A 12,248-nucleotide genomic window follows, 5' to 3' on the forward strand; every position below is an offset into this window, starting at 1 on the left:
CTTATTTGGAGGGCGAGGTTTTTCATTATTCAGCTTTCTTTTTTTTTTTAACCAGAATCAGTTGACAGCTTTGATTGAAAAAAAAAAAAGAAGAAGAAGAAGAATCAGAAGAATCCTTTTGCAGCTTCACTATGATCCTTTTGACCCTTCCACCGAATAATATGTTTACGAGTGTCCCATTAGAAGAGAACAGGATGAAGGGCTAAAAACAAACCCGAGAGTTGTATGCTGGCACAACTAGTGTAAATTTTGGCGTACGTCACCACGTCCATTTGTCCGCATTATTGGGCCAAGCGAACGACAACCGTTTTAAAAAGAGAAACTATAAAGAAACAAAATTTCGCACTTACAAAGTCAATGAAATTGAAGTGCAATGATAACGTTTGTTAATTGGATTCATCTTCAACGAGAGACAGGCGACAACTGATACTTTGGCAGAGATCGTACTCCATGGATCAAACTAATCAACGAGAAACATAAGAACTGTTCGTATTATTCGAAGTTACCTTGAATCGTTTTGGTGAACGTAACGCAAAATTTTTCGACTCAACCATCACATGCAGGAACATACTTCAACATAACAACTTGCACATTTATCAAAATGGCGATCGAAACAGCAAATAATGGCTAGTAGTGCCGATGGATGGATTGAGCACGCACGTACATAAAAACCAGACTAGACCCCACCACCGTAGTACAGTGTACTGCACCATCGGTTTATGCTACTCAGTTATACAAACCTCGTTGAACTGGTACGTTGATAGCAGAGATCCAATTACCAGCCAAGAAAGAGTCCACGGTGAAGTTGCTAGCCTCTTCCCTTGTGATCTTCTTGTAGCCGGGCCACTTCACTCTATTATCAGTATTCGAACCTGCTCCAGTATTGTTGTACTCAGCATAGAACAAAGTTTTGAGTGCAAAATCTCCTTCCCATTCCATCCACCCTTCAGGGGCGATGACGTCGTCGATCTCAGATTCCATGACAATGGTTCTCGAGTACTCCTTCCATGGCCGGCCAAGGTAGCTCTTGAACTTGTCTTTCACGGAGGCAAGTGAATCGTCGGCCTTGATCTGGCAGCTTTGCAAAACAATGGCAGTGGTTTCTCGTGGGTCCATTCTGCCTTGAGCTGTCACTATGTTTTGCTGGTTGTCTAAGGGTTTCCTTATGTTCATTATGCAGTTTTGGAAGATGGCGGCTGCATCGCCGAAGATGAAGTCCACGGTGCCGGAGATCACACAGCTCCGGTAGAATTGCCTGTGGGCTAGGGCGTAGAGGGTGTCTTGGTACCCTTCGAAACGACAGTTCACAAATACCGCACGATCTCCTTGCACTCTTGCTGCTACGGCCTGGTGCTTCTCTGGACCTGCTGTATTTCTGAATCCCATTGCTTTTCCTAAAAATCCATCTGCTTCTACCGCTGCAGTATCATCACCAAATGCAAATTTAGCCTATATACATTAACCGATGTAATGGATTGCAATACCTATTTCCCAGCAACTAAGTATAAAATCATGAGGTTCTGAGATACAAGGTTTTCGAAATCTTACCAAATGATGCAGTTTGGAAGGTCCTTACTCCATCTACGAAGTTCTTGTTGCCGGTGATAATGCTTTTTTGCGATCCATCACCGTAAAGGGTTAGGTTTACCATTCGCCCTTCTATCAGTACAGTCTCATCATATGTTCCTGCTTTAACATAAACCACATACCTACATTTTCGCAGTGCAAATAAGAAGCCTTACGTGAGCAACCAATAACCATAGCACAAATTGTGCAGTAAATTTCCAGCAGATTGCGTTCTCTCTCTCACACACTCTCATGGATTCAATATATGTATGTATAGTTCAATATAGTTAACGCGGATTCATTCATTAGCATGACGAAGCTATAAGTGCATGCATGTGTGTGTGTATATATACCGTCCATCGTATTTTTGTGGTATAGCTTTTAGAGCTTCAGAGATGGTTTTGAAGTCTCCACTGCCATCGCTGGCCACGGTGACGTTAGGTGTAGGTTTATCATCTGCTGCCTTCAACATCCTTCGATCTTCATCGTTCATCCACTCTGGAAGACCTTTATGATCATCGGACGACAACAAGTGACGGCTAGCACCTTCCTTTAGTGCCGAAGAAACCACGGAGCCTAACTGCGATAGAATGGCAAGAGTATTGCTAACATACTCCGTTGAATCCTGAAATGCACTCTGCATTTCTGTCTTCAGTTTCCCTTCAAAAAACCCATCGAGGCAGGCTCCCTGGAACGAGATAACCGCACTTAGCCAACTGTTCAAATCCGAAGAGGAGGACGTCAGCTTGTTCACGTCAACTGATCCAACATGTGAAGATGAATTCGCTAGATCGTCTTTCGCGCGATCCAAAAGTTTCTTGCAATCCTCGTAAGCCCCTTTCTCTTTGTCGGTTTGAAAGTTGAGGTCTTTGGTTTTATTTATGGCCTTATTGACCTCGTCCTGAGCGACACTAATGGCAAGCTTAAGGACGTCTTTTGGTTGTGCTAGTTTCGGATCCTTTTTAACTTCCTTGGTGAGACTTGTCTCACATTTGTCCTGATAGTCGGTGGAACTGCAAATGGCCTTCACGAGTTTCTCTGCCACAGAAATCTCGCCGGAGCTACTGTGTGAACTCGTTGGGGAAGAAGATGATGGGGATTTCTTGTTATGGTCATTGACTTCGCTCTCTTCTTCAGTGTTATTGCTGACGATTACGAAAGCGGCTGCTCCTATAAGACCAATGACGACGATGGTGCAAACTGCGCCTATGGCGATTCTGCGCTTGAGCTTCTGTTTCCTGTCATTTTTTCTTTTCTCGGTGATGAGATCGAAGTCTTGAAACGCCATGGTATGGAAACTAAAATAATAAAAGAGGAAGAGGAAGAAGAAGAGAGGAGGAGGAAGAAAAAGAAAAAGAAAAAAGAAAAAAAGAGAACGATCTATCTAAGGCAGAGAAGAGTCTCTCTGCCTTAGGAAGAAGCCAGGCACAGGGTGGGAAAAGAGAGGGCGGGGAAAGGTAAGAGAGGTGGCGTTTAATTTTAGTAACGTTAATTAATTCCTTTCCCTCTTCGTTCTTGGTGTTTGATCCTTTGGAATTTTAACGTTGGTAGTTTGTTGGTGGGAGATTAAGGTGGTCCGGACGAGAGGCATTTGAGGCATTTCTATTTGTGGTACTACGTGAGTTAAGGTCTTCCAACAATGTTCGAGTTTCTCGCTAAGTTCTCTTCTCTGCCTCTTCTCTTCCTAATCGATCAAACCAACTTTGAAATCCTTTTCGTCCCTTTTTCTTAGGACTGGGAGTACCAGAAAATAGAAAGAAGCATGCAAGTTAACCCCCAACGTTGCGTACGTTTCTCCTTAAAATGATCCATCAGCAAGGACCTTCTTTCTCTTAATTACATTCCTATGCCCAGTCGTCGTTAGGCAAATGTGTTTCGGCTATCAACCAATTATCTTTCTTAGATCTGTGTTTGAAACAGGACTATTTGTTTCGTTCATTATTGTACTATGTGGACAAACATTATCTAAGTATATGTGTGGGAAAATTAGAGAGAAAGAACTGGATGGAGAAAATTATAAAAACTGTAATTATTTAAAATCATCATATCATAAATCACGCCACATGAATGTTCATGGATCTGGCTCAGCTTTCCCTATAAATATGTACCAAATTTCTCGCTCTGGATTGTTCGAAGATCCATTCTCATGACATATAACGTCAGTATAACGTGACATAAGTTTATTCTTGCCTTTTGTATTTAAATATATATAAATATAAATATACAAAATGTATGAGGTATATAGATGAGTCATTTCAAATAGACAGTCATATATATATATATATATATATGTAAAGAGGTGCATGCACTGCATAAAAGATGCTACTTAATTGCTGCACTGCTCAAATTATATTATCAATATCGTGCTAATTATATTATATCGTTATTATATCTGGAATGTGTTAGAGTCGTCTCTTGAATTTAATTTAATTTGAACAAGTTAAAAACAAAGGACAATTTTTTGTATACTTGGTCATCCATGTGAATTGTGAATGTGGCCATGTTTCAAACTAATTAATTAAAGGAATTTTAATCTTGCAATGTTCCTATAAATTATCAAATTTTCCTCTTTTATTCTGCAATATATAGTGCCACTCAAAAGCAGCCTCTCCAGGCCACGACGAGAACATTAATATATCACCAAATTACCAGCCAATCTAACTGGTATATAGGGTCAAATCCCAGCATCATAAGGGACCGAAGTTGACTGAAGCCAAGCGTCACCCATAATGAACTGAGAAACCGTAAAGTTATAAGCCTCCTCATAGCCCATCACATGGTACCCAACCCAATTCACCCTGCCACCCGTACCCGAACCCGGCCCATAATTATTATACTCTCCATAGTACAGAGTCTCCAAATCATCGCCATCGGCATCAGACCAGTCCGTCCACCCCTCTGGGTCCACGAAATCATCGATATAAGACTCAAGGTACACTGTCCGAGAATAAGGCCTCCACGGGCGTCCGAGGTAGCTCTTGGAGCTGCTAGAGTTAGTATAGAGGTCTTCGGTGGCAATGACGGAGCAATTCTGGATTGAGATTCCGGTGTCCTCGTCCGGTGAGTCTCGTGATTGAGCTGTGATGACGGTGAACTGGTGAGGCATTGGCTTTCTCGAAACGATGTCGCAGGCTTGGAAAACGACGGCGGCGTTTCCGAAGATGAAGTCTATGGTGCCGTAGATGTCGCATTCTCGGTAGAACTGTCGGAAGGAATGGACGTAGAGGGTGTCTTGGTAGCCATAAACGGCGCATCTGTACAGCGTGGTTAAGTCTGCGTTTACTCTTAACGCTACTGCCTGGTGCTTCTCCGGCCCTGCGCTATTTTCTATCGCTATGTCTCGTGCCAGAAAGCCATCACCGGACACAGCTGAAGACAAAATGATCTCACTTGTTTAGATAATTCAAAATATGCCCATCTTAAGTACTCCTCCGGTCCTAATTATAAGACCCAATTGACTTATTTGAGGAGATTAAGGAAGTAAGTTAAGTTGGTTATTTATAATAAATAAGTGTTGTCATTCCTAAAATATCCTTGCTAATTAAGTATATTAGCTAAAACTATAATTATTAGAAGGATTATCTTGGAAAAAAATGCATAAATATAAGAGACAAAATGAATTGGGTCTTATAATTAGGACCAAATAAAAAGTCAAATTGGGTCTTATAATAAGGACCGGAGGAGTATATGACATGAAATTAAGAAAACTGGCACTGTTGTGTTGATGAATCGGCTCTCACTTGTTTAACGTTGGTATGCCTTTCATTGATTAGGATTTGAGCTCAGATACTAAAAGCAAAATCCCCTGATAGGTATTAGGCTTTAAGAATAATTAATGCCATCTCTGTACGATAGTGGCAGTTTATCAAACGAGTATCGTGATGCCTCCTAGCGTTCTGCAAGAAAAGTCTGGGTTTTCATGGTGTCGTCACTGTTCATGAGAATGATGGGGTCGCAAAGTACCCTTAAATGTCATCTTCTTTCTCTTTCTCTGTTTTATGAAAACTTGCAAGGCTCCAACTAATAAAATAAAGACGAACAATCTAATATACTTAATGGATAATCAGATAGATAATGACCCCCGTGATTCTTCTGAAAAAGGGTCGGCTCAGAAACTAAGGACAGAGTTGGAGAAAAAAATGAAAAAAGAAAAGAAAGTACGGGGCGAAATTAATAAGGAATCTAAATTGTAAACTCTGAAGTGTTTACCTAAAGTTGCAGATCTGAAGGTGGTCCACCCATCGCCCACGCTTCTGTAACCAGTAACGAGGGTGACATCGCTTCCATCTCCAAGCAGAACAATGTTGGTCTTGTCACTTGGGATCTCCACATTTTCCTCGTAAACCCCTGCCTTCACATATATCACTGTCCTGTACAAGCTATTACTGGGAGCATAGTTCACAGCTTCAGTAATGGTGGTGAAGTTCGCAGTTCCATCCGCCGCCACCACAAGCATCTCATTTGGATTGTTTTCTTCCCCATCCAAGATCCGACGGTCTCGCCTCTTCAGCCACGCCGGAGCTCCCAGCAAACGACGCCTATTCTTATGGCCTCTGGAACCTCTAAAAGCTGGTGGTGAACAGTGACAATGATACAGAATAAGATTATCGGACTTAGACAATCATACTCACTGTGTGAGATTGTGGATCACCTGGCTTAGGGAGCATGGACAGAGAGTTGCTGACATGTTTGTAAGTTTTAATGGTAGAGTCCACGAGAACAGGCTTGAGAGAGCCGGAAGCAGAGTCGAGACCTTCCAAGCAAGTGTTCTTGTTGGTCATGGCGGCGCTGAGGTAGGCCCTAGCAATCGGCGAGCTTCCGGGAAGAAGTTGGCGAATTACGAACTCCAGAGAGTGATCTTTTGAGGGAAGTCAATGTTGAAAGATGAAGCTCCCTACAGTCTTGAATTGACCCTTTCTGCTTCTCCACGAGGTTCAAACCAGAACCGCCTCCTGCATTGTGGAATAGATCCGAGAGCTGGGTGGCTTCGGAGATGGCAACTTGCAGAGACTGAAGCAGATAGTTGAGGATGTTTGGGCTAATGCTGATTGAAATGCCGAGCTTCAAAGAATCGAAGCAAGCTTCTGGGTATGGAGTGGTTCTGCAGAAAGATCTAATGGAAGTGAGATTTGGGTGAAGTGTTGTTGTAGGAGAGGCCCAGGTCTGTGTGAGGAAGATTGGGAAGAGAAGGAGGAAGAGTTTGAGAGTCGAGGAAGCCATGGGAGTGAACTCGAGAAATCAAGAAATTTTGGTATTTGAAGCAGTGAAGCAAGTTGGTACTTGACTTGTTGGAGGTTAATTAACTATGAATTAATGATGTACTACTAGAGGAATAAAAGAAGGGGAGGAATAGGACAAAGCAGCTCTTTAATGGGAGGCCGACCACGACGAGACACTGCAGCGTGAGCCATTGCCCTCTCTGATTAACCTTGGAACCGTCGAAGTTGTCTCGGCTAGTAGGGCACATTGATAGTGAGTTTTTAGATATTGGCATATTGCATTACTTAATTAAAAATATATATAAACTTCTTATTATTATTACTATGAACATATTATATGGTAGCATATGGGAATGTGTAATACCTATACTTTTTATTTAATTCTTATAATTAAAGAGATAAACATTAAGTGGTTTAAAATTACAAGTAGAGTTAAACCGTCAAGAATCTCTTAATTTGATAACACCCCACACCTCCTCTCACATAAAGGGCCTGTTTGGGTATCCCAAAACCGTGGTTTCAGAAGCACTTTTCCGCAAAACGAGATAATCCCCTCCACATATTTACTTCGTAATCCGTAAAAATACTTCTGAAACCATGGTTTGGTTTCTATCCAAACACACCCAAAATTGTGGATTCTACGCCCTCAAAGTGGCCAAAATGGGATGCGTGAGTGGTCCCCATATGGGGGGACGGGTTTAAATTCGCGGGAAAAAAAAAGGGAGAATTAGAATAAAAGACCTATAGAATAAAATGTTTATTAAAAAAGACCATAAAAATTAGAATTACTTGAAAGGACCAAAATTAAAAATATTGATTCTAAAATAACGAATTATCTCTGTCCCTCCTCCATCTCTCTCCGTGATTTTTTCACCATTAATGTAGTAGTAGTTGTTCCATTCCTTCCCTACTATTTTATATTGTTAGGTATTTATTTCAAAATAATGTAATTACATTTTCCCACAAGTTTTTCAAAAAGTTGGAACTTCCCTAAGCTCTATATACACAATTTTTTTTGTTATTCATACTCAGAATTTGCAATCATTAATAACATTATTATTACAAGATCTTCAAGTTTTCTTGTCGCAAATGATAACATTTAAAACTATTTGTTACTCACAGTCCGAAATTCAACATTTGATGGTTTTTCAATTTGGTATAGAGTGAGATGCAACAGTTGATGGAAAAGAAAAATAATTAAAATTTCACCCAAAAAACCTGAAATGTAGTAAGAGAGAAAATATAAGAGGTCTAGTTATTATGGATGATTTAGTATTTTTAAAACTGTATTTTAATTTTTAGTCTTTTAAAATAATTACGATTTTTAAGATCCTCTAAAGTAAATATTGTCTTTTCTTGATCCTTGGCTCTAATTCTCCAAAAAAAAAAAAGGATGAAACTCATAGCTTTCCGCTAATGAGGAAGTTTTTATGCTATTAACTTGCAAGATCATTCATTTATTTTGTGAGTATTTTAGTAATTAATTTTAGCCATGGCTCCGCATATGATATCTTAATAATGTTATTAATATATAATTTATGGCAATAAAAGTAATACGAATATAAATTATCAAGTAAGATTTATCCAATACACAAGCTAAAGTGTTGATAAAATATACTACTCTTCTCATCCTTAATATAAGACTTATTTAACTAATTTGATTAGATTAAGAAAGTTAGGTAAGTTAGTTAATTATAAGAAATATGACATGTTTTTCCTAAAACACCATAATCATCTTTCTTAATATCTTCTTTTCCTCAATTATGGTTAACGGAATATTCATAAGGATAATTTAGGAAAAATTGATAAATATAAGAAATGGGTCTTATATTTAGAACTAAAATCAACTCAATAATTAGATCTTATATTAAAGATCGGAAGAGTACTATAACAATAATTTTTATCTGGATATTTTTTTCCGAAAAAAGAAAGATGTACCTGATAAATTGTTATTAAGGAGGTACCTAGAAGGCGCCGTAAATACCAACAATGAATAGGCGTGGCGGATGATAACGCAAGGCAAAGGAGTCTTTTTTTTTTTTTTGGAAGGTATAGCCCCTAACAGTGAAAATGAGACAGGAGGCTTCGGTGACCTACAGCTGCTATAGTAATAATAACAACAATTTCTAAAGATATCCACTATATTCATTCGATATAGGCTGACTTGGACTCATAGAGGTTAAGTAGCAACTTGTGTTTGTAAGCTGAAACGGCACTATCCGGTTACCCCTCCGTGTCCTCCTCGGTTTCAGAAGCATTCCCTTGTTTGGTAACTACCCAATTTCTGTCACTGCCAGTGGGTAATGTGTCAACCTCCGCCCCAAACATCCCTCCGCCTTACTTGCATCCGCCCTTACTAACTTATCCAAGATAATTTTTTATCCTAAATATAAGATCATGATTCATTTTATCTCTCATATTTATGTATTTTTTAAGGTAATCCTTTTAGTAATAGTGGTTCTAGACAATATACTTGATTAATAAGGATATTTTAGAAAAGACAACATCTATTTATTACAAATAACTAACTTAACTTATGTTCATAATCTTCTCAAATTAGTCAACTAGCTCTTATATCTAGGACATAAAGTAGTACTCCTCCAGTCCTTAATATAGGACCCAATTATTGAGTTGGTTTTAGTCCTAAATATAAGACCCATTTATCATATTTATCAATTTTCTCTAAATTACCCCTATAGAGACTCTCTCAACCATAATCAAGTAGTAGAAGAAAAGGAGGTATTAAGAAAGATGATTATGGTATTTTAGGAAAAACATGTGACATTTCTTATAATTACCCTCCGGTCCTTATTATAATATAAGACCCCATTTGACTTTTTATTTGGTCCTAATTATAAGACCCCAATCCATTTGTTTATTATATTTATGCATTTTTTTCCAAGATAATCCTTCTAAAATGATAGTTTTAGACAATATACTTAATTAGCAAGGATATTTAGGAATGACAACACTTATTATTATAAATAAACCAACTTAAACTTACTTCCTTAATCTCCTCAAAAAAGTCAATTGGGTCTTATAATTAGGACCAGAGAGTAACTAATTACATAACATCATTATTTAATCACAAATTAGTTAAATGAGTCTTATATTAAAGATCGAAAGAGTATTAATTAACTAGCATCTTCAATCACTTGAATTAATCAAAATTGGCAATTGTAACATAACAAGACTGCATAAAACAGGTACACACATGACAATAACTTAAAGAATTGATGTACAGTAAAAGAAGTATATGGAAAAGAGAAGTGAGGAGATAAATTAAAAGCGAGCACATCCTAGAGAGAGATCGAACGCCTAACCGAATCAGAATGGCTCAATTGAGTTTTCAGTGAAGGACGGTATAATTTAAAAACCAAGACAAAAAACAACAAATATACGTATGCGAGAGAATTATTTACTTTTCTCTCAGATAGTGTTTATATCATTTGATAGCGATGATTTTATACCATGCAATTAGAAAACTCTACGATGTTATTATGGCATTCCGTAACCTTCACGTCGTGAGTTAAGCTTTTAATTACAAATAAAGGACACCATTGTTGACTGATTAAAGGTTAATTTTGGCCAAACGTATAGTAGTCGGTGGCTTTGGGCATTGAGCTTAAATTCTTTTATCCAAAAAGAAAGAGGACTAAATTCCTACTAATTAATTATTACTGGTTATAAACTTCATGATAATGAGCATTGGATCATGAAAAAATTTTCCATATTAATTGAGAATGTGTGCTGTGTGTGTGTGTGTGTGCATATATCAGATAGAAGAGAAAAACAATGACGTAATTTTCGTATATTCAACCTTTATTTCCCCCCTCTCCTATAACAAATTTTGGAAGATATCTATAAATGCAAAAAAAAATCTCGTAATATTTTCGGGAAAAAAATAGCATATTTACGTGTCCACCGTGCATATTCCATTTGTGTATGAATCTCTCTCTCTCTCTCCTCCTCTCTTTATATATATATATATATATATATATATATATATATTTTGAATAAGCTAGGCTAAAGTGCAGCCCGTGAACGGTATATATACAGAATCCATAGATACAAAGAATATAAACCTTTTCCCGATATCTGTGACTGTGGCCACACCTCTACACAGATGGCTAATCATTCTAAGTTTATATAAGTGGATTTGCTAATTATATAATTAATTGAGGATTAAGGTTAGTCCCTTTCACATTTTATAATATGGCGTGTTTGCAAGCGTAATCTTTCTCCCTCGAAAGCAGTTTTATCAATATAGAACGTCTGCAAGTTGACCCCTTGACATATAATACTGCCTTCCGGTACTTAATATAAAAACTAATTAATTAATTTGAATAGATTAAGAAAGTTTGTTGATTAGTTATTTATAGTAATTATGTGTTGTCTTTTCTAAAATACTCTTGCTAATAATGTATTAGCTAACCCTATCATTAGATTGAATAACTACTATATGGACTATTTTGGAAAAAAAAAGATAAATATGATAGGCAAAATAGATTGGGGTCTTATATTTAAACAAAATAAAAAGTAAATTAGTTCTTATATTAAAACCGGAAGGTATTATTACGAGGCAAAGTCAGAATTAATGTGCATATTGCACCTCTTTGTCCTGAATTGAAGTTCACCAAGATCTCACATGCTCAGATTCTTTTTCCAAAAATATTTTATAATTTTTATAACAAAAATATTTATTTATTTTTAAAATGTTCATGCATGTACTTGAACAGGCTCTCTCTTATCCGTTCACACGAATAAGGAAAAAACTGAACAGAAAGAAACGAGTCCGTATATGAACAGATAGCTGATAATAGTGTTTCAGCTAACTGATCATTTTGTTTCTTTCTCTTTAAATATGTTTCATTATTGATGGAATTTTATCAACTTAGCCAAATTTTCAGAGATATATTATTCAACAACAAATGCTGCGTTATTGTTGCCCTAATTAGAGCTGTGATTTCTTTGTCCTCTTTCTTGCAGTGACAAAGAGCAGGTTCAACTAACAAACTTAGCAAGATCGATTAAGTTAATCTTCTGCGAAAGAATGTTGATGTTTATTAACAATTTAATATATAATCTAATAAAATATTAGAAAATACTTTCCTGAGCTCCATCACTTATATACTTCTAGTAGTATTAGATTTCAAGCCCGCACAGTCTGTTTGGTTTAAATTTAAAAGTACTTTTCACTCAAGGCAAAGTATTAACCATTGGGCATAAGAGATTAAGCCAGCCCAAATCCTTCTCTGGATTTCATGGTTTCTTCTTTTGACCAGATCATAGTTTCAAACTTGGGACTTGGGTGAGAAATATTATGAGGTCCGCTATAATCAATTTGGATAATATATAATTTTATTGCATATGCTATAACTATATTCATGGATTATTGAATTCGGGGTTTCGATTTGGAGAGGTAAGCTTCTCAAAATTCAACTCTGCACTCCAACCTAGTCC

At 37.4% G+C, this 12,248-nt stretch overlaps 2 protein-coding genes across 2 annotated transcripts; both read right to left on the reverse strand.

Moving 5' to 3' along the window:
• Window positions 1-726: 726 nt before the first annotated feature.
• On the reverse strand, window positions 727-2,854 carry LOC114718716 (probable pectinesterase/pectinesterase inhibitor 13). The gene is made up of 3 exons (XM_028904132.1): window positions 1,920-2,854; window positions 1,549-1,709; window positions 727-1,418 (listed from the first exon to the last, which is right to left on the reverse strand). Exons 1-3 carry the CDS (start codon window positions 2,852-2,854, stop codon window positions 727-729), a joined length of 1,788 nt encoding a protein of 595 aa, XP_028759965.1.
• A 1,386-nt stretch (window positions 2,855-4,240) lies between these two features.
• LOC114718717 (probable pectinesterase/pectinesterase inhibitor 12) lies at window positions 4,241-6,803 on the reverse strand. Its single transcript, XM_028904133.1, is given in 4 exon segments — window positions 4,241-4,935; window positions 5,776-6,135; window positions 6,218-6,371; window positions 6,373-6,803. Coding segments are annotated over 4 exon segments (1,623 nt in total). The 5' UTR covers window positions 6,787-6,803.
• Between the last annotated feature and the right edge of the window lie 5,445 nt (window positions 6,804-12,248).

Source organism: Neltuma alba, unplaced genomic scaffold (genome assembly GCF_004799145.2).
Source record: "Neltuma alba isolate B1F8T4 unplaced genomic scaffold, ASM479914v2 tig00011864_pilon, whole genome shotgun sequence".
NCBI lineage: Eukaryota > Viridiplantae > Streptophyta > Magnoliopsida > Fabales > Fabaceae > Neltuma > Neltuma alba.